This window comes from Anoplophora glabripennis, unplaced genomic scaffold (genome assembly GCF_000390285.2).
Source record: "Anoplophora glabripennis isolate ALB-LARVAE unplaced genomic scaffold, Agla_2.0 scaffold532, whole genome shotgun sequence".
Lineage (NCBI taxonomy): Eukaryota > Metazoa > Arthropoda > Insecta > Coleoptera > Cerambycidae > Anoplophora > Anoplophora glabripennis.
The window spans coordinates 292,658-316,765 of NW_019416635.1; the positions used below are offsets into that span (position 1 = coordinate 292,658).

The following is a 24,108-nucleotide window of genomic DNA, read 5'->3' on the forward strand; positions in this document are numbered from 1 at the left end:
TTCGTATTACTCCATGCGTGTAGTTTTTGTGGGAGTTTCTTCAAAAAGCTGTTTTTTAACTCTCCCTCTTTCTTCTGTAATCCGCAATATTGTTACAAATGTGTTTTTGTTTAGAATGCGTCTTTCATGATAGATAAATGCCAAGGCGGCTGTGAAAAACAATATTGACACAACTGTCAAAGTCATAAAATTACTTTAGTGTTCTTGTTAATTACCTACTTAAGTATCTAAATTGAAGATGCCACGTTTTTTCACAAATAACGAGTATCGAGATATTTTATTTGTGTATGGTGTTTGCAATGGAAATTCTAGAGCAGCAGTTGCAGAATATTCTCGCCGCTATCCTGAAAGACGCATTCCAAACAGAAAAACTTTTGTAACTACATTTCGGGTTTTGGGAGAAACAGGCAGTGTTCCAGGACCTCATCGTCTAAATGCCGATCGAGTAAATCGTCATCAAGACCAAATTATAACAGCGCTTTTTGAAGAAACTCCCACATTAAGTACACGCAGGGCAGCAATACAACTTGGGAGAATTTCGCATACGTCAGTTCACAGAAGTCTCAGAAGGAACAACCTTCACCCTTATCATTTGACCCCTGTTCAAAGTTTACTGGATCGTGATAGGGCAGAACGTGTTCAGTTTTGTCAGTGGTATATCCAACAAACTAATAGAGATCCCCAATTTTACAAGCATATAATTTGGACTGACGAGTCAACATTTACCAGAGATGGCATATTTAATTATCATAATGACCATACGTGGGCACCTGTGAATCCTCATGCTGTCAGGCCCTCCAATAATCAATACAGATTCAAAGTTAACGTATGGATGGGTATAATTGGAAATTACGTTCTTAGACCAATTATACTAGAAAATACATTAAATGCAGAGGCATTTATTGATCTTCTTCAGAATGAACTGCATAATATATTAGAAGAGGGTTCCTTTAAATTTTCGGATTAATTCCTGGCCTCAAATGGATAGTTGCCCTGCACATAACAGCAGGGAGATTCGGGCATAACTAAACGAGCATTATGTAGATAGATGGATAGGACGCTTTGGTACAGTTAGGTGGCCTCCTCGAAGTCCTGATCTAACTCCGTTAGACTTCTTTTGGTGGGGTAGATTAAAATCTTTGTTATATGAAGTACCAATTGAAACTCGAGAAAAGCTCGAACAAAGGATTTTTGCTTGTTGGGAGCTACTTCGACAGCAAAATGGAGAAGTGCGTCGCACAGTTGTTTCCGTGCGGAGACGGTGGGCTTTATGTATCCGTCAAGGGGGAGTTTATATCGAAAATTATTAAGTCATTCTAAATATGTTACTTAGTTATAAATAATTTTTTCAAGAATTTTGTTACTTTAATTTAAAAAAACAGTCTTAAAATAAAAATAGTACAATAAAGTTTGTGTATTTTCGATTTTTACGGTGTTATTACCTTTGCCCTTGATATTGTTGCCAAAAAAAATAGCAAACTCAAAAGTTGATATATCGTTGAAGAGCTTACTAAATACAATAGTTTTTGCTGAAGAAAAAACACGTCCTCATTAACAAATTTTTGGTGTTGCCACCAATAAGGAGATATCACTAATTTTGCTCATTTTACAATAATTATTACGTTTAACTTTTTACAGCACCTGGTATAGAAGATTATTTAAGCACTCATATATGCTCGTCTTGTAGTAAATTTAACGCTCTTTCCGATGGTATGTCTAAATTTGATGTGGCTGTAAGAATAACAGATATTTTTGTTTTTATGAAAAAAGGCACAAAATTTTTTGAAATCAAAAAATGTTAAATAAAAGAGCAACTACCAACTTTCCAAAAAAATCTTATAATACTTTTTTGTTGAAAATTACTTGTATAATAACCCCCTGAAGTTTGGCCATCAGCATCCGGTACACCCTCTATATTTAAGATAAATTCTTCACTTTTGATTTCACTTTAAAGAAATTTCAATTGAATCCTGGAATGGTGGGAGAGCAAGGAAGATGGTGTTGTGGTAACCATATATATAACAGAATTCTCCCAAATTTATTTTTCCGAACATTCTGTATAATATGTGGTACTTTTGACACTTTACAAGCCAAACAATAATCAACAAAATAAAAGTTTTCATGTTCAAGATAGTCACAGTTCCACAATTTCGAAGTGTGCTCTGAAAATAGATGTCTTTTTTTTAAACGATAATTGTTTTCTAAATTTAAAAATTTCGAAACAGAGTATACGATTTTATAGTTTATTTCGAAATAAAAGCTACAAAATTGTGGTACTGACAAATTCGTAATTAAAAAAATTTGTTGAAAATAAATACAAGTGAAATTAATTTCCGATCAAATCGCAAGATAAACAAACGAATGACTATTTCCGAAATATTTCACATATTCCTATATCATTTTCTGCAAAATAGTAGTGAGTACTTTTTCTTAGAAAAATCGTTTTTGCGGGCATATCTTTTTAAATGGAGATACAGTTGTTTTTCTGATCGTATATTCTGATTTTTAGGTACATCCTATATCACTCACTGCACTGACTTTTTCGTATGTGTACGTATTGGCTACTTCAACAAAATATTTCAAAACTCAAGAATAAGATGTCAATTTTGTGAGAAATAATATTAAAAGGTCAAAGTTATTAGGACAGGCAGCAAATGTGTCAAATACTTACTGGCACTTCCAAGAATGAAAGACAACCTATTACAAAAGTCAATTGTAGTGATATAACACGTTATGTAGCACAGTTAGAGCGCTACATGTCATGCTACTTTGAACGCACGCTATTTATTTATTGAAAAGTTGAAATATCCTCTTTTATGACTGAGCAACTGTTCTTAGTTTGACTGTGTAATATTTTATTTTGTATCACATTCGTTTTATCGCATTGTTTTAGTCATAATGCATATAAAAATAAAACATGTCACTCTTTGTTTAAAAGTAACTCGAGCATTAAACAGAGGTTTAGCCGGTTACATAACTTTAATCAATACGTCCCCCCTCCTTTTTATCAGAATTTAATTGACTTGAGACGTGTAACATTCTTTAATCTTATTTTTAAGCTTTCAGGTTAAATGAAAATTGATTTTTTTTTTTTCATTTCAAAATAATGTTTTTAACATCCTCGTTCCAGGGTTTAAGCAATTAGATTTAAGAGAAAGTGTGAAAGAAAAATATATCGTAATAAATCCTTTCACAAATGTTTATGTGGCTACCTTTGACTCTAAGGTTTCTTAATAAAATGTTGGCGGATTTTTTCATCCAATAATTTTAATTTTTGGAATATCATTACCTTTCCCTCTTTCAATTTCCCATTAAATCCTAAAAAACTAATTGCAATTGGTTTTTTAAAAAATAAATTATAGTTTGTTTAGTTTTAAATAGATATATCCAAAATTTCATTTGTTTTCGGCTCTTAATAAAATCTCTTCACCCATCAGCTATCATATATTATATCTCTGACCTCGAAATTTAATGCTTCATCTAATGGTGCAAGAATCCAATAGGTATGGCGTCCATCAGAAAGTTCATAAGGATCTAGGAGGCCTGAAAGATATTTTAACCTTTCAACAGATAGAGCACAGAAGAAAAGAAATATTCAGTTTTTTCAAGATATTTCAGGAACGGTGCTTTTTATCTCCAATTTCCTTTCATAATCCAAAATGGCATGAAATTGTGCAACTTTCTTGTAATTTAAGCAACCATGTATATCTTTTAGTTCAGGAAATACTAATAGTGTACAACTTAAAAGTGATTCCCCTCTTGTTATTCACTTATTTGTTTTGTAATATGCGCCCTGAAAATATTGACACGATTTAGAACCACCCTGTATAATTATTGGAGAAATTCTGCCTATAAGCCTCCTTAAGGACACTTTGCAGAAACCACCCCTAAACCCTTACTTACATTTTAAAATTTACTTAAAACTCGGAAATCACTGATCTACAATATCATAAACGTTAGAAGATAAAAAATTTAATAACACGGACCCACAAAAAAAAAGTATCGGATCTGGTATTCAGACCCTTGTATTTCCATGTATTTTTTTCCGCTGAATCCGAATCTGCCTTCAGATTTGGCCCAACGGGTCTGAGTTTTTGGACAAATTGAAAAAACAGGTCAAAATTCACAAAAAACGTCATTTACGTTACGATCGACGAAAGTTATAAAATGTCAAATTATTCTACCAGCTCCCTAGACGTATGATTTTTCACTCGTTTCATTCGAATTTATCAGACAAACTGGTCCAATTTCATTCAAAACAAGAAAATAGATCAAATAAATGGCGTTTTTAAGCATTTTGATCTATTTTCTGTGTTTGAATGAAATTGGACCAGCTTGATGATAAATTGCAACTAAACGAGTGAAAAATCATACGTCTAGTGAGCTGGTAGAATAATATGATTTTTTATAACCTTCGTCGATCGTAAATGACGTTTTTTGTGAATTTTAACCTGTTTTTTGAATTTTCCCGAAAACTCAGACCCGTTGGGCCAAATCTGAAGGCAGATTCGGATTCATCGGAAAAAAATACATAGAAATACCAGACCTGAATACCAGATCCGATACTTTTTTTTGTGGGGCTGTGTAATTTGGGCCTATTTAATTAAGAACGATAGTCTTCTATGAGAAGATGTACCTTCAAATGTTCTATAATGGTAAGTGCACGTTATCATCGGGAACTAATTACAGTACTGGTCTCTGCGCGCCAAATGACCGACGAACAATTAATCAGACGGCATTTCATTAGAGATAATAATATTTATGGTCGAACGAATAATTCATACGACCGCAAATTATGATCTGATAGGAAGCGGCATAGAGTAAGCCCCGATGTTCGAACCTGCTATCGGCGATTCCTATCTCCACAGCGGCCGCCGCCGCCGCGCCGCCGCCGGTGCCTCTCGATTTGAGATCGTCCGGAATGTCGGAATATCACCGTATATAATGCATTGCCTCCGAACTCGTCCATTTATTAAAACTACGGGATGATAGCTTCCCCGAACCAACTTTTATTTGCTATTTTTGTAAAAATAAAATATCTTCAAAATTACTCATAACAACCATTGAATAAAAAAGTGTATAAAAAGTACGACATTCGGAAAACCAGAGAAAATATCTTTGTGTATAAATCAGGATATATTTAAGTAAAGAAATTTTACTTGTAGAGTGATTAAATACACTCAAGAGAATGATTTATTTATAACTGAGTAAATTTTCATTCAAAATCAACACAATTTTTTTATCAAAACGAGCCTACATCCAATTGTGTTGAAATAATATTCGTTACTCAGCTATTTTTTAGCTAAATAAATCTCATATTTGAGTTACAATATACCATAGAGTTGTATTATAAAACATTACTATGAGGTTTTCATTATGTATACAATTTAATTCAATAATGGGTAAATAATATTGAAATTAATAAAATTCTGTAAATTTTGAGTTACTTTAACTAACAAGCGAGAATAGCGATATTTAATCATCATATTTTTTTGGTTGCTTACACGATTTTTATGAACATTAGTAAACTAGCAGACAAATTATAGTTTCTGTCATTTTTTGGAAAAAAAATATAAATAGAATTCTCTCGTTTTAGAGTATCTATTTGATAAATGTCTTTGTTCCACAGCTTCACTTTTCTACATTTTATCGCATCTTTTAACGTTTCCTGAAATGTTTCCTTTATTTTCAGTAGCATTTACTGATAATGGTTTTAAATACGATTCATAAATTCATCATATTTTCCTGAATTATGAAATGTCTGCTGCAAAAACATAATACGCGTCATAGTTTTCTAATTACATACAGCGTAGGTATCTATATTAGGTATAATTACAATTTTTTACTTGTTTTGTTAAATACTGAAATAATCGTCTTATTTTACACCTTATTAAATTTACAATTATTGCATTTTTAAATACTATAGACTTCGAAAGAGATTATACAGTAAATGACAGTAAAGTTTCGAAGCCATATCATTTCAAAATGGTACTTAAATGTAAAAATGGTAACATACTTGAATGGCATACTAAAAATTATAAAAAATTAGGCACAGTAAATAATAACAGTATAAATTCAGTCATTTATAAGTTATTTTTTAACAAAGAAATGAGCTTATCAACACAATTTTTAGTTAAAAAAACTAAAATTTGTGAAAATGACTGTACTGTAACTAAACTGTAAAACTCACTCTATTCGTTGTCAACATTACAATTTTCTAAGTAGGAGGAACACAAATTTGTGAAGGAACAGATACTGACATGCTGTCAGCCAATAAATAGGTTTACTTAGTTATAAATAAGGACGGTTATAGTTACTATTATTGAGTCGTTTTAACAAAAAATTTAATTAATTTTGAACGAAAATTTATTCAATCCTTTTGACAGTGTGAATATACAGAGTGTTTCAGAAAGACCTCTTGTATTTACAGGAGGTAAACGAGGTACGACAAAAAATTCTTATTTTTTGTCGTACTATCACTACCTGGGGTAGTTTGCGGGAGGTCTTTCTGAAACACCCATATTTAAAAGTTACAGTTAAACATTATAAACTAAGGAAAAATTTAACGCAAAATTATTCTAATTAAAGTACAGTCAAGGGAAGAAATGTTAAACTGATATATTTAATTAATTTGACGTGCATGCTATTTATAGTAACTCCAAGCTATGAGGTTATTACATAGAAGCTTCAAATAGGACTTATTCCAGTGCTAAAAAACTGCAAAATAACATCAAACTTAAAATTCAAAATAACGGTTATTATCAGGATATTCCATTGGTTATTTTACTGAAGCTTAAAGGGTTCCTTTTGTCATGAAAATTTTGTAGAATGCCAGATATGTCGTTTCGTGAGATGGGAAACAGTATATTGACCATGCTGAAAATATATTACTGCCTGTTTTTCTAAGTTTCTGGAGTTAAATTTTGAAGTATATCATTTAATGCATAGTAACTTCCGCTAGGACAATGTCTGCACAATTCAACATTTGTATTTTAAAAAATATATCTTAAAATTGCAAACCAGACGTCTGCTGCAACTTTTTTAAAGGTCAACTTTTCAAAAATGTTCCACATTCAATATGGACAGCAGTTCTCAAAATGTGCATGTGAATCGGAAAAGTACCGAAAGTTTAGGGTCGCCTAATTTTTTTATTTTAAGAGATAGAGAAAACTTATTTTAAAAAATTGATATGGCAAAATTGATATCTTTCACCTGGTACTTACAAAAAGATTTTGGACGATCGTCTGTAAATTGCAGCGCCCTCTACGCGGGCAAAACAAAAATTGTTATCGAAGTAGGGTATGTCCACAAAATAACTGCTTGTTCTTTCCTCTTTCATGCTATATACTACATGTCGCCTTTATCTTTTATATTTATTACATTTTTTATAATTTTGATATAAAAAAATATAAAAATTTTCGTGTTGCTTATGTTAGTGTTAACTTTTGTTTTAAACATAATAACTACAAAAGAATTAATAAATATAATGTAGGTACTTCTTTTAAACAAAATACAAATTTTTCTTATTACTTTATTATAGTAGGTATTGGTTTTTGCCTTCAACATTGTTCTTTCACAGAGAAAGTAGCTTATGCTAAATTTCACAAGCTGTAAAAACAAATGTGTTACCCCTTTGATCCCAGTGATGTCATCATTTGGCAAACTGTTTTTTGTTATAGTTTATACGTAACTGTTGGCTTGAAAACTGTTACAGTTCATTGTTATTTGAAAAACTATCATTTTGAAGCTGTTAAATAAAATAAAAAAGTGTATGTCAGTTGAGGAAGAGGAAAGCTCTAATTCTGTACGTAGTTATATTTATTATGTTTTTATATTTGGCGTGTTTAAAACAATTTCTACATTAACATAAGCAACACGAAAATTCTTATATTTTTTATATCAAAATTATAAAAAGTGTAATAAATATAAAAGATAAAGGCGAGATGTAGTATATAGCATGAAAGAGGAAAGAACAAGGAATTATTTTGTGAACATAGCCTACTTCGATAACAATTTTTTTTGCCCTCGTAGAGAGCGCTGCAATTTACAGACGATAGTTCCAAAATCTGTTTATACCAGGTGAAATATATCATTTGAAAGTTATTACAGATTATGTTTTCCGTAAAAATTTAAGGAATTGGATGATGAGAACTAAGAAAGTTTGTGACAATTTAGATGAATTTCCTTGCAATGTGCATGAAAAAATAATCATAATTTGTCACATTTTGAAAGTTTTTGAAAACTAAAATTTCACAGTTTTTCTACAAGTGAATATGAATATTATATAATTTCTGTAAACAAAAACATTATGAAAGTGCTAAGACACAATCTGAAAGGTTGTAACGACCTGTAACGACCTACTATTAAAATTATAAACTTACTAAATGAAGCAACTGGAAAATATCCGTTATATAAAAAATACTTGTTAAAGAGTTATTGTAAATATCATTTTCATTGGCGCATTCGCCATTTTTAACAAAAAATATATTTTATTATAATTTCTAGCACATCACCATAATTTATTAAAAATTCCGTCATTAGCAGCATTTTTACATTTAACATTATAGAAAGGAAATTCTTTTTAAATTGAATTGAATATTTTTACAAAAACCTTCATGTTCCAATTATAATAGATTCCAAAATAAGATTATTTAAAAAGCTTAAATAATATATTTTAATTGAATTTTAAAAAGTACTAATAGATATATCAAATCCCATTGACATAAATTGGAAAAAGCATTTTAGAATTATTTGACGAATCCTTAATGAGAGGTAAGTTTATTGAAATCATCTTCTTTTGATCCGAAAAATTTGTAACAGTTCCATATACTCAGAATATACATATACATACACCTAATCTCTGTATAGTTGAAACGTCGACAAGGCTCAATTAAAAGAAGTCACTAATTTGAAGACAATTTCCATTAAAATTGTATTAAACATAAATAGAACGATCTTAGAGACTTATACCGATAATTCGGGTCACATTCGAACGTCAAATTCTATGGAATGTAAAATATCCTTCCTAACAGTCCTTCCTGTAACCCAGTTCCAACTACTAAACTGTTAGGCGCCAACCCTGCTGACCTACAAAATTTTATTGGGTCGCAACGGGTTTTATTATCTTTTGATTTAACAAGTCTCACATAACGCCTACTAAGTAGACGGTGTACCAATATTCCGCATACTCGGGGCCACTGCAGATTCTTGTTGTCAAAACAAGATGATTTCATTAAACTTATGCATTTCAAGTTACTTCGTTTAGTCAGTAGAGGCCGTCAAGATTAAATTTTTAATTAAATAACTTTCAAATGTATGTTTCGCGATTTTCAGTTTTTTAAATATACCTAGCTATAAATAAATTAACAATCTCTATTTCCATTTCTTTTATTTAAAACCAGGTAATGAAAAGAATATTATCTATAAAAAAATATTAATAAAGTTGTCACGAAAAGGAATCTTTCAAACAGAAATGATGTGAATATATGCTTATATGATCAGTTCGTTATTTTGTATTTAATTTAAAAATATGTCAAGCGAGGCATGCCTTATAGAAATTTAAATAATATTTACGAAACCTATCATATCTTTTATTAAAAATTTGAACCTGACGGTCATATCCAAGAAATTGACTTTTATATTCGATGATAGAAGGGATGTATATCATGTTGAAGCTATATTTTTAAAAATATGTCAGTTTGCAAAGAAAAAATAGGTACTATTTAAATTTACATCGCAAGAATACAATTTTCATTGGCTCCTTCGCCATTTTTGAGAATATTCAAATTATATTTTATTTTTACTATTTTTACTAAATTGTTACAACTTAATGCAATTTCTACAACCGGTATTGTCGTATTTAACTTTTATTAAGAGAGTTTAACAATAAAATGTGTCAAAATATAACGCGGAAACAAGGATACGGTTGAAGCAATTATAAGAAAAAAAATTGTACAGGGTGTCCCGAAATTAATGCAACAAAATTTGGGCACAGATTCTTAAGACAAATTTAGGGGACTCGTATTTTTTATTTTTGCCAAGTGGACCCCTCCTTCGGAGTTACAGCCCCCTAAAATCCGCCCCTAAGAGTAATCTTTTTTTATATTTCAATACACTGTTCTACGAGAATCACTAAATTTAGTACACAGGGGTTTTATGACGTGTGGAATCTGATGATGCTACGCTTTTTGGCGGGCAAACCCTTTAAGACAATATTTCGTGGGCCCCCTTGTCTTTGAAGTCAAAAAAATTTGGTTGCATATTTAAATTTCTTAAAAATTATAAGTCTGCTAGAAAGCCATTAGGTTTATAAACTTTTTTGTATCTTGATATTTTTTTCGTAAAACGCAACGTTTTCGAGAAAAATGTTAAAATGTGATCGAATACCTATCGTGATTCGCCATTTCGATAGCGATATAGCGATATTCGTTAAATTTTATGTAAATTGTGTACTATAAACAAATTTGAAATTTTCTATAGTTTATCAGATGCACGATAGAATTAAAAATATTCGGAATTTGCAATAATTTTAAAGGTTCAAAAATGAATATACAATACAATTAGTAAACATTAATTAGACAAAACAGATTAAAATACAATTCTAATGACTAAAATATTACTTATGTCACATGTTTTTTCCTACTTCATACTTTGTAACTTTCGATAAAAATTAAATACATTAATTATTAAAAAATTGTTCTGTTGAACGAAAATATTTAAAAGAATTTATTTTATTTTTACGATTTGCATCATTCAGATTTTAAATAGTTTGTTAAAATTGATTTGTACTATTCTTTAAACATTTTGAATTATTGCTTGAAATAGGATTACTTACAATTATTTTTTTAATTCACGAACTAGAATGCAAGATATTTTTTTGCCCTATGCGTTTTCATATTAATAACATTTAGCTACATAATTTTTAATTTTTATTTCTTACAATCGTTGACTACTAGCTGTTTATTAGATATTGATATTTACTAATATCCAATGTTAGTTGATGTATGTAGACCATGTAGACCAGTTGTTTCCTGGAATACCATCAGCTGGAAATCTTGTCTATGACGCTATATTTTTGGTATCGAAGAACAGTGTTTCACTTTATTTGATAGAATGCTTCGAGGATAACATTTTATAAAATGCTTAATTACTTGATACCTTTGCAACAAAGTAATAAATCTTGAGTAATACGAAATTATTTTAAATACCTTTAACTTTATTTGGTGATATATCAATAACTAGAAAATTTTCGAAATATATTTGCAGGGCACCATTTACTTAAAAGTTAATGGTAACGTAGATAGACTTCTTTCCAAAGTACCCCCGAAAGAAAAATTTCATTTTACTCCAACGGCATTTACATTTTGTTTTGAAAAAATTCTACTTGAGCTTTTATTTTAATTGATGTCATCAAGGAACTTTATGAATTTGCAGTCAAAAAATTATTTTTCGTTACCAAGTAACTGAAAGTTTTATGTGAGTCACAATGTGTAAAAGACGCCATCTACGATGTTTTTATATGGAAAGTTATTATCGAAAAGCTCCCTCAAAAGCTTTTCAGCCAACCTTCTTACTGGACCATTTCCTTCAGCTCTCTTTTTGAGAAGCATTTCTAGTATTTGTGTTTAAAAATTAAAAAATGTATTACGGTAGCAGAAAATAACAGCTTGATTTTTAATAAAACGGTATAATATTCGTTGAAATTCTGGTTAAGAAACCTTTTCGAAAATTATATAAAAATAACCATTCTACATTTAACAAAATTATAGATGACGGAATAACTGCGACACAGTTATAAAGAAATTGGCAATTAAAAACAAAAATTGACGTTTGCGAACATTTTCCTAAAAAAATAATCTGTCCTCATCAAATTCAACGCCACTTAAAAACGCATTTTATGTGTTACTGATTAATGATTAGGTATGTATATCCAACCATAATGGTTATACCTAGCTACGAGGCGATCCTGTTTCTCACCATCAACACAAATAACTAGAAAATATTGGAAAAGTAATTGAAATGAATCCATTTCCGCTTTAAGAAACTATTGAAGTCTTGCCAAGACATGGATATACCGATGACTGTTTAGAGTTTAGACGATAATGGCGCCGACCTATATTATTTTATTGAGTCGCCGGGACAGTTTTATTGCAATATAAAGGGTAACCATGTAAAATCGCCTTGTTTTGTACAAGACTATTGATTTTATAATCAAATTTACATTGTATCTTAAACTTAGTTGCAACCATTGCAATGTAAGGTACGTGTTAAAGCCTTGTTACATCCAAGATATAAGTAAGGAATGTTGTAATAATGCTTAATTGAATTTTCCGTTGCCTTTAAAAAATTCTACATTGCCCAGAAACAGTGTTTTAAAACTTTATTACGTAAATATTGGCAACATCGTTAACGTCTACTTATATTTTCGCATATTATTAATATTTTTAAATAACTAAGTGCGTTAATACTTATTATGTAATAAAGATTATTTTTTGGTATAGAAGATCATGTAGATCTTTTGTTATAAGGAGAACTAATATATTCTTTATGAATTTTATCATAATTTAATCTAAATAAAATAAGCAAAAAACAGTGCTTTATTAAAATTTGATATGTCAGGCTTGAAATACTGACTACACCTAAATAATACCTAAATTAAATAATTAATTAATTTAAAGGTACCTAAAACCATTTTCTAAGCACTTAATTACTAAAAATGCAGTTTTTTGCTTCTTGCATACTGTAATAATAGAATAAAGCAATTTAGGTAAATATTCAATGACTTTTTTAAAAAATCCTAGTTTAAAATTTGTATTTATGTGGAGGTGAAGATCTCTGAATGTTCATTAAATTATTTCGGTTATAACTTCAGAACCATTTGTGGGAATTAATTTATTTTTTTTATACACTATATTTAACTGAACGCCAAGGGACATTTCGATTCCAAAATTCGAGGATCGTATTGAGAAAATTTCTATTCTTTTGTGTCTCCTCTCAAAAACATATGTATATATTTTTTTTCTTCTATTTCACACATCATATTAAAAGCATATGAGCTAGAAGACAGAAAACAGATAGATAGATGACAGAAAACATTTTTTGTCACATTTTCTTCAACTTTTGAATTAATGAAATTCTGTTAACACACATTTTAATCACCTTTTGAATATTATTTTAGTAATGGGAACAGTTCGAGCCAATATATTCGAATTTCCGTTATTTATTAATACCACATTATAACACCAATTTTATACCATTTATTAAAAACCCCAAATTTAAAGAATACATTTTTCTAATATCTCATGCGATATTCGATTTTTAGCCACACGTTTCTTGCCTTCCGAAATAATGAAATCTTTCTAATATATTTTTTCGCATTTTGATTGGTAATATGATTTTACTAAATTCAAAATCGTTTACTAAAGTGGCACTTTACTACATGAAGATATCACTTTACTATACAGTAAAGTGTCACTGTTAATTAAAAACAATTTGACAGAAAATTTTGTATATTTCCTATGCCTTCTCGTATTTTTCCATGGATTTTAACGAAAGTTAGCTCGAAAATGCTTCTCGAGCGGCATTTAAAATATCTTCAGAACAAATTTCTAAATTGTTTTCAGTAGCGAGGCCCATTTTTATAATGAATATAATAACTTGGGATCAATTCAACTCACAAAAATGAAACTTAACTGTCCGTAGCATTCTGTTCTATCAAGAAGCATTCAAATAAACGATATACAGGGTGTTTCAGGAGGAGATGTACATACATACTTCAGTCAATATTAAGCAAAAAATTTTCTATGAACTTAGACCTCCAAACGCTACGTTCAGGATAAACAGGATATCAAATTAAAAAAAAAATTATTACATTTTCTTTAATAACTCGACTACTTTGAGTTAAATTCATGAAATTTTGTATGCGCAGGTTTCTTAGGACGGGAAATTCAAATTTTATGGACGATTGGCTTTATCTCCCAGAAGGCGCCACAAGCGACCATTAGCATTCTTTTAAATCGCTTCAACTTTTTTGTGCCACAGTGTATGTCATTTCGGAATAGAAATACATTTTCCCCTATCTTTTCTACTTAAGAAATGTACACCTTACTGAAGTCTCTAAGAGCAGCCGTTTCCGTTAAAAACTCATCTAAAGATGATGATGCATGCAAATTATGTATGAGAGTGCTAATTATGGAAACCTGACAACAATAACTTTCGATTCGCTCTAATACATAGTTTGCATGCATCATCATCTTTAGATGAGATTTTAACGGAAACGGCTGCTCCTAGAGTCTTCAATAAGGTGTACATTTCTTAAGTAGAAAAGATAGGGGGAAAATGTTTTTCTATTTCAAAATGACATACACAGTGACACAAAAAAGTTGAAGTGATTTAAAACTATCCTGATGGTACAAAATTTGAATTTCCCGTCCCAAGAATCCTCCGCATACAAAATTTCAAGAATTTAACTCAAAGCAGTCGAGAGATATTAAAGAAAATGTAATAAATTTTTTAAAATTTGACATCCTGTATATTCTAAACGAAGCGTTTCCAGACAGAATAACATACTGAAGTATGTACATCTTCTCCTGAAACACCCAGTATGTAAATAAATTAAACCGTGTCAGATTACTAGGTTACGAAAATACTACACAGGTAGCTACTATGAAATTTTATTATTTCTAACTGTAATGCTTTTATATCTATCACTATTTGCTTATAATTACCTACTAACATAAAATACGAAAAAATAGTAAAAAACAAATCTCGTAAGAAAAGCAGTTTTACTCGCTCGTACTCAAAAACTATATTCGTTAAGTAAAACTTTGTTTTTCTAAACTTGTTCTTTAATATACTATTTTAAATCAATTTCTCAATATTTCTTTAGCAATGTTGATAATAATTTAATGTTCAGGTATTTGATTTTGGTATTAATAATGCCACGGATTCTTATTACAATTATATACATAAAATTAAAAGATTCTAGATTCTAACTGAAAACAAATATATTTACTAGCGATATCATAAAATTACCCCTGTATATTTTTCCGAAGTTTTTTTTATTTTTAAATATTTAATTAGAATCGGTGTTAATTTCTGCATTAGATTAATGTATCAGGAATCATGTAATATTTTCTTGCTACCAATGAGATCGGTGAAATCTCTATTACAATTGTTAAGGAAAACTAACAGTTATTTATTACTTCTTAAAAAATATAAGGAAAGGGTTGCTTTAAGTACCTTTTTCTTCGTTAAAGTAGAAAATTAACGTTTTAAATTCCGTCAAATTGGAAACAGACGTTATAAGTTTTCAATTGTTTTTATGCAAAATAATATACAGGGTGTGCCATTTAACACTCCCGCTGCCAATATCTCCGAAATGAAGTAATTTATTTTAGTTATGGAAATTGGGGTTGTTAGGTGCTTCGAATAGCTTCAAATTGTAGTTAGAATTGTTAGTTTAAATCTTTCTGTACAGATGATGTGGCGATACTAAAAATTTGTTTGCTCCTTGGAACGTGGAAATAGAGTCCATCTGAAAGATCGTTAAATTTTGAGAAATTTTTGTAATATAAAGTTTTTCCCTATATTTACTTGTTTTCGAGATATGTCGACTTCAATATGCAATGTATGATATAACAGGAAATTCTATTATTTTATGTATATTTTGTCTCAAATAAAATAATAGATTTTCCTGTTATATCATACATTGCATATTGAAGTCGACATATTTCGAAAACAAGTAAATATAGGGAAAAACTTTATATTATAAAAATTACTCAAAATTTAACGATCTTTCAGATGGACTGTATTTCCACGTTCCAGGGAACAAAATATTTTTTAGTATCGCTACGCCATCTATACAGAAAGATTTAAACTAACAATTCTAACTAAAATTTGAAGCTATTCGAGGGACCTAACAACCCCAATTTCCAGAACTAAAATAAATTTCTTCATTTCGGAGATATTGGCAGCGGGAGTGTTAAATGGCACACCCTGTATAAGGGAAACTATTTCGATGTGGCAGGTGAAAAAATATCCCCATTAAGATTTGTAAAACCAGCGATAGTGTAATAGAAAGAGCTTCAATACTAAACTATGCATTTAACACAAACTTGTTAACTGATACTTTTTTGATAAAATAATATTGAAAAGCTGGTTAAAAAGTGTAAGTGAAAAGCTGAGGAAAGAGCAAGAAAAAATCAAATGCATGGTTTTTCAGGGTATTATTCGAAAGAGTAAAAAAATACTGCCTACTAGTATTTTGCAATTCTAAGTTCAAGAATCTGTTGTATAAGGTGTATACCAAAAATAAGTTTATTCTCACTAATGCCTTGGAAGCTAAGTATAACCAAGTCAATTTCCAATAAGGCAGTAATGGAAAAGAAAGAAAAATGTTATATTAGACAAGTACTATTAATACTATAAATTTCTAAAACATAAAAATATGCCTACGATGCCGTCGAAATGATAAATTTCCAATCATAGCTCTTTCTCCACTTTAACAACCTAATTTTATAGTATATAGTTATTATAGTTTTATAGTATGTTAATTTAGAACCAAACATATCCTTAAATATCACACTCTTTATTATTACTTTTTATTTATTTATAAATTAAACATTGTTTCCTACAATGCGCCTAAATTTTTTTGGTAAGAACCTTGTGTAGAACAAGTGTGTATAATTGTTTTTCTGAAAAGTGAAGAATTCAGTATATTTTTAAATTTCTAATTATTACATCGTTTTAAACTTTCCACAAAACAACACATGAAAATTCCTACATTTTTTAAAGCCTACAAATGTGAACCAAATGTTGTTGGGGGTGGATTAAGGAGATAAAAAACACTCTGTATATATCTAAGGGACTTACCTTCCTGCGGCCACAGCAGAGCATGTTGCGCGTGCGTGACCGGCCGGATGTGATCTTCGAGCGCGCCAATTTCCGCCACTGCATACCAGATCAGCTCTGGGATGTCGCCCTGAAAAATAACACCCGTATTAATTATTTCGCGAGACGCGCCAGGCGCATTAAACAATCCCGATGATTGATGGCCGGCCGAAAGACCATATTGTTGATTAAAACGGAGCTCTTCGACCCTCTTTTGTCCCGCAGAATTAATCTCCGGACGTGTGTCCGTGCGACGGACCCATTTGTCAGGGGCGCGTTTCATTTTTGATAATCCGCGACCGCGGCGTCCCCGCAAGCGCAGCGACGCCGCCGGGAAAGGCCGGTCCGGGAACAGTTCGAACGTCCCGTCGTGGTCCTGTCTTTTCCGGGCTTTAGGGGAGATGATATTGAAGCAACATTTATTCTTTTGGGCTCGAACGACTCGTTCGATACTCCACTAATTTCATATACAGGGTGTGCCATTTAACATTCCCGCTGCCAATATCTCCGAAATGAATAAATTTATTTTAGTTCCGGAAATTCGGGTTGTTATGTCCCTCGAATAGCTTCAAATTGTAGTTAAAACTGTTAGTTCAAATCTTTCTGTATAGATGACGTGACGATACTAAAAAAATTTTTGATCCCTGAAACGTGGAAACGCAGCCCATCTGAAAGATTGTGACATTTTGAATAAGTTTGGTAATATAAAGTTTTTCCCTATATTTACTTGTTTTCGAGATATGTCGACTTTAATATGCAATGTATGATATGACAGGAAAATCTATTATTTTATCTAAATCACACCTGGACAAAATACTCCTTTAAAATATTGTTTTAATGACTTTATTCAGACCACGTACTAACTAACAAACAATAAATTATAAAAAAAACAAATGATTAACTACAGAAGAAAATTGTACAATGGTCAACTTATAGTTAATTTGAAAGACGCAAACTGATAAAACTTAATTATTGGAAAACTAATATGTATCATCTGTCATTGTTTTATTTTAAACAAATGACATGAGCCACCTATGACTGCATTTTTTATTAATTTGTTAAAATACGATTCGTCGCTGCCCCATATAAGATTTACCATTGTACAATTTTTTTTCTGTAGTTGATCATTCGTTTTTTATATAATTTATTGTTTGTTAGTTAATATGTGATTTGAATAAAGCCATTATAACAATATTTTAAAAGAGTATTTTGTCTCGGTGTGATTTAAATAAAGTAATAGATTTCCCTATTACATCATACATTGCATATTGAAGTCGACATATCTCGAAAACAAGTAAATATAGGAAAAAACTTTATATTACCAAAATTACTCATAATTTAACAAACTTTCAGATGGACTGTATTTCCACGTTCCGGGGATTAAAAAAATGTTTAGTATCGCTACGCCATCTATACAGAAAGATTTGAACTAACAATTCTAACTACAATTTGAAGCTATTCGAGGGACCTAACAACCCCAATTTCTGAAACTAAAATAAATTTCTTCAATTCGGAAATATTGGCAGCGGTAGTGTTAAATGACACACCCTGTATATGGCGTTGACAAAAAAAAATTTTTTTCGAATAACACAATCGCCTTGTAAGATTTTATTTGGAATGTTCAATATTTCCGTATAGATGTCACTTTAGGACATACCCAGCAAAGTTTTTATCCAACAGTGAAAAATACCTCTTTCTTTGAATTAATCTGGTCATAATTTTGTAGGGGGTCATGCCAAAGCTTATATTTTTTGTCTCAAAGATGAAAAGTTTGTTAAAATTTTTCCTCTTGTAAAATATGTATACCGAATGTCCCAAATTATGTTGGCAATCTCTCAGGTTTATACAGGGGACGTTAAAATAACATGATAAATTCCTATAAAAATTTTCCCTAGAGGGCCCCCCTACGAAGATAAAGGCCCCTAAAGAGCGCCTCTGAAAATCAATTGTTTTTTACTTTTAAAATACTTGTGTAATTTAATTATTTTTTAATTGACCCATGAAAACAATTTGTCCTAATTGGTTATTTGGACGACATGAATCTACGGGTACTTAAATAAAAAATTTTCAAAATCAAAAATTGAATAAAAAGTAAAGTCCAGGTTTAAAAATTTCAAAAATAACAAAAATCCAACCAAAAATTAAACAAAAAAACAACCTCCGAACAAAAAAACCAAGACAAACCAATAATTTAATTAATTAAAAAACGGAAAAAAAATGGTCTGAAAATTAACAAAAGGTTCAAAAAAAATACTTACCTACATTTTTTCCGTAGATCAAGTCTGCCGCGTGCACACATGGTGTGCATCAGCAAGTTAAGCGCTGTTGTCACGTTGTGATGAAACTCCCCAATATCGCTGTATTTTGAAAACTGTTAATCTTACACCCCTATAATATACAAACTTTTTTGTTCATTTATGATTAATCTTACTTCTTACACCCTGTATATATATTCACAATTAAAATATTTACTATCTGTGTAAAACAAATGTTGCATTCGGTAAAACATAACTAGTACTAGTTTTACAGTTTTAAAAGTACAACACTGCTTTTGTTTACGTTCTAATCTCTGACCATCACACTTGTGTGGGACATCGTGTTTATTGTACTATTTATATTTGAGATATTAATACAGAATTACACAGTAAGGAAATTTAAGTTCTACGCAAAAACCTTAAATAAGAAAATCACAGGGATTTAAGTAAAGTGAACGTGGTGGCCAGTGAATTGCAGCATCGTGTCCCCTTCCCATTCATCTGCCTGGCTACAGATCGTTTGGATTTTCTCTTATATTGGCACTGAAGTGCAGTGCTGCTCCATCTTGCATAAAATAGATGTGATTACATAGATTAACTTGTAGATCGTCAATCAATTCCGTCAGAGTATTTTGTAGAAAATGTATATAACCGTTGCCATCGATACGATTTGGTAATCTAATAGGACCAAGCAAAAAGTTACTGATAGAACCAATCCATACGTTTATAAACAAATTCACGCTGAAAATATATTTTTATAACGACATGAGAATTTTCTTCTGCGTAAACATGAAGGTTATGGAGATTATGTTGTATTATGGGTTATGGTTATCCCAGGTGTTATAAAACATAATTCGTTCGTGAAAAGAATTTTCTTGTGGAAGTTCCCTTCCACAATTTCCAGAATTTCTTCTTCTACAATATGTGTTCGATCTTGACAAGGATGTCCGGCACTACCTCTGTTAATTTTAAACTACTTATTTTACTTAAAATTCTACTAATTTAAATGTCAATCTTACAAAAACCCAAATATTTATCCGAATATATCAGTTTTGGGACACTGCATATGAAATTACCATAATTTTAAATTAAATAAACTTTTCACTTGTGCTTAAATTATTTCCGAAAATATTTTCGTGGACACCAATATTTTGAAAATTATTCCGAGTAGGTTCTAGACGATCTAGAATTTTCTTAAAATATTTCGTGACCAAAAAAAAAAGCACTCTTATAGCGATAGTGTAGATAACTGACAGAGGGAGAAAGGTATAGTTTGGGTAGAAAGATTTCTCTGCATAAAACTTTAAAAAAATGCAAAATAGAATTTTGGGATATGCGTCTAGGATACCATGAATCAAAAATAGTTGGCTAGAGTAACGAGAGAAAGAAATTTATTCACTTATGAAAGATTTTGAAAAAAAAAATTTTGAAAAAATACAACAAATGATAAATGACAAAAAGAAAAGAAATTTTCATAACTATATTCTGATGCTGTAGATGCTCTACAATGTTCTATTTTGTATTTTTTTAAATTTATCAACACGATTATTTGGGGAGACGTAGAATTTTTCTTCGATGTTATTTTTTCGATAAACAAAGTCTCTGAACAATACACAAATATAAAAAATCATAGCAAGCTATAACCTTTCAAGTTACTTGTATTTAAAAGGACGTTAACACGAAAAGCCAGACACACTGTATATATTCGATGCCCCATATTTCTGAAATTCAGAGTTTTTCCAAAATTCTATGTACTCTATATAAAGATGTAACTAATTGTTAATTTTATACAATAATGGTCCTTCCTTACCTATTCACATACTTTTCCCGGCAGACCTGGATTGTTTCATTTGAAATGGCCATTAAAGTATGTGTCAAATGTCATCAATAGTCTGAAATCGACATCCTTACAACATTGATTTTAATTTTGGAAATAAGAAAAAATCGAAAGGACCCAGGTCTGAAGAGTAAGGAGGGTGAGGAAGGACAGTAATTAGATTTTTGCCACAAAACTGACGAATTACCACAGCGGATTGTCATGGTGCAAGAACCATAAGTTGTCTCGCCACAACTTTGGTCTCCTTTTGCGAATTTTTCGCGTAACTATTGTAAACGCCTTGATAGTACACATGGTTCACTGTTTCACCTTGAGGCAAGAATTCAAAATACACAATTCCATTAAAAAAAACAGTGAGCATCACTTTGACATTAGATTGAGACTAACGTGCTTTCTTGAGGCGTGGAGATCCTTTGCCAATCCATTGTGATGATTCAACTTTTTTCTCAATGTCGTAGCCCAGCTTTCGTCTCCCGTTATGATCCTTTAAATGAATGTTTCATAGTCATTGGATTGTTCAAGAAGCTGCCGACAAACGTCCAAACTATTTTCTTTCTGTTGGTCGGTCATCAAACGAGGAAAACATTTTGCTGCAACTCGATACAAGTTCAATTTTTCAGTCAAAATTTCAAGGCATGACCCAACTGAGATGCTAACCTCTTCTGCACTTTCTTTGACAGTCAACCGGTACTTTGCACGAACTAGATCTTTGAGTTTCTGGACGTCGGAGTCATCGATTGACTGACGACCACTTTTAAATCGTGAAAACCATTCATAACATTGCGTACGATCCAGAGGATCATCGTAAGCCTTTTTCAAAAATTAAAATTTTTCTGCGAAAGTTTTCTCCAGTTTCAAACAAAATTTATGGTTACAGAGATTATGCGCAATGCAATACTTCCAAACGTATATCACTAAATATCTCCATTAGCGCTTAATTAAAAAAAATCGGTTATTTTCTGAACAGACCTCGTATAAAACCTATTGGTAAAAACCTTTTTCTCCTATTAAACAAAGTATCATTAAGAAAAGTACCAATTAGTCTAAAAAAAAATCTACTAAATTATTTTAATAATTTTTCGTTCTCCAGAAATGTTAATCCTTTTGAATCAGGATTACTCAAAGATTAATTTTAGCACAAATAACATCCCTGGAAAAAAGAGCAGACCCCACTTTCTGGTTAGTTTAAGTATAACTAATATACCTCACCAGCAAACCTCTAACTTGTGCAACTACTAATTAGCTTAATTCTAGTACCGCATATACCCAAAATACATGCAAGTTAAATTCTACAAAACATAGTCTCGCAGAACTTAGCTTTACCCCACTTCACGAGCTTGTTTTACCTAAAAACAACATATGAGCTTATTTATACACGGAATTTAATCTGATTTACGTGACTGAAGCTAATTATAGAATATGGAAATACGTTATCACTTAGCGATGCCCCGCTAAGTTATTAGGAGTTCCATTCATGAGTAACAGGGTAAATCAGTGACAATACGCCGCATGTAAAATCTAATTCATATGACGCGTTCGCGATACTGTGAAAAATTACCGCAATAAATCTAAAACGTAAACGTGCCGCTAATGTTAGTCAAGCTGGTCCCTAAAAAATGTATGCATGAAACAGTGCTACTCCCCGAAGATTTATGTACCAGCCAAGCAACCTCAGATTTCAGAAATAAGTGGAGGAAATGACTTTGCCTCATAAACTTGTCTTGAAAAAATGCAGTAAATGAAAAAATTGCTTTATTGCGTTCCCAAAATTACATCGCAAAATAATAAAACATTGAGAGTTGTCTCAAGTATAGTAGTATTCATATCACAGATCGTACATTAGTGACAAAAATATTTCATAAATATACAGGGTGTAACTAAATAAGTGTAAAACATTTAAGGGGGTGATTCCTCATCGAAAAAAAGATAGGATCTTTCATATAAAGAAACTTCATTGGAGCATCCCTTGTTAAGATACAGCCCCTTAAAGGGGGTACATAAAATTTGTTTAACAATTTTTTTCACAAGCACTAAACAAGTTACAATATTGAAATTAACCTGACATTTTCTACTACCAAAAAGACACTTAGCCAGTAATTTATTTGGTTTACCCCATGGTAGTAAGGGGTGGAAAACGCAACCCCTAAAATTTATTTCCAACGTAATTTTTTGTCTTATTATTTTTTTACCATTTAAAAAATTATTTCCGATAGCCTGTTTCATTCTAAAAAAAAATGTCTCTTGAATTTTTTGCCCAAATTAAACCAGTTCGCAGTAAAAAATTATTTTACGAACAACTACAGAGATACATCGTCATAAATGCGGACTGGATTTACTGTTATTTTGTAGTTACTACCTGCATTAAATGATTAAAGGGGAATAATCAAAACTAATTTAATAATAACAAAACATACAACATGTAGAAATCATAGTAAATGTTCAATATGTCTACCTTCAGACATTACGCATGCGTCTAGACGTCGGCGCATTGAGCCACGTATTCGCTCAAATATTCCTGGAGTCTCTCTAATTACCCTGCACGCATCGATAATGCGGTTTCTTAAGTCCTCTACATCGCGAACAGGAGTACGATAAACCAAATGCTGCAAATGGCCCCAAGTAGACAAATCCAGAGGATTGAGATCCGGGGATCGAGCGGGCCAATTCTGTGGTCCTCCTCGACCTATCCACTGATTTGCATATGTTTCAGTTAAATGCTGACGTGCTACTTGACTAAAATGGGCGGGAGCCCCATCATGCATAAAAACCATATCCCTTCTGACGCCCAAAGGAACTTCCTCCAGCAGTACGGGATGCACTTCTCTTAAAAATTGAACGTATGCCTCACCATTTAATCGAGGAGGTAGAAAATGAGGCCCAATTAAATAATCCCCAATAACTCCGACCCACACGTTAAGAGAAAACTGTTCTTGATGGTTAGTTTCGACAATAGCGTGAGGGTTTTCATCAGCCCATATGTGGTAATTATGAAAATTAATAATCTTGTCCCGAGAAAAACTACATTCGTCTGTGAATTCGATCGTCTTCAGAAAGTCACGATTTCTTCTAATCATTTCCAGCATCCAATTGCAAAATTCAAGACGGTTCGGAAAGTCTCGCGGTAAC

The 24,108-nt window shown here is 31.3% G+C and overlaps 1 protein-coding gene across 1 annotated transcript in view; it reads right to left on the reverse strand.

Annotated features, from left to right (window-relative positions):
- The window catches only part of LOC108914465 (rho GTPase-activating protein 100F), a 224,447-nt gene extending 207,491 nt beyond the window's left edge, over positions 1 to 16,956 (reverse strand). Inside the window, exon 1 of the mRNA XM_018720293.1 lies at positions 16,873 to 16,956. Within this exon, the coding sequence (XP_018575809.1) occupies positions 16,873 to 16,956 (84 nt within the window). The remainder of the gene's footprint in view (positions 1 to 16,872) is intronic.
- Between the last annotated feature and the right edge of the window lie 7,152 nt (positions 16,957 to 24,108).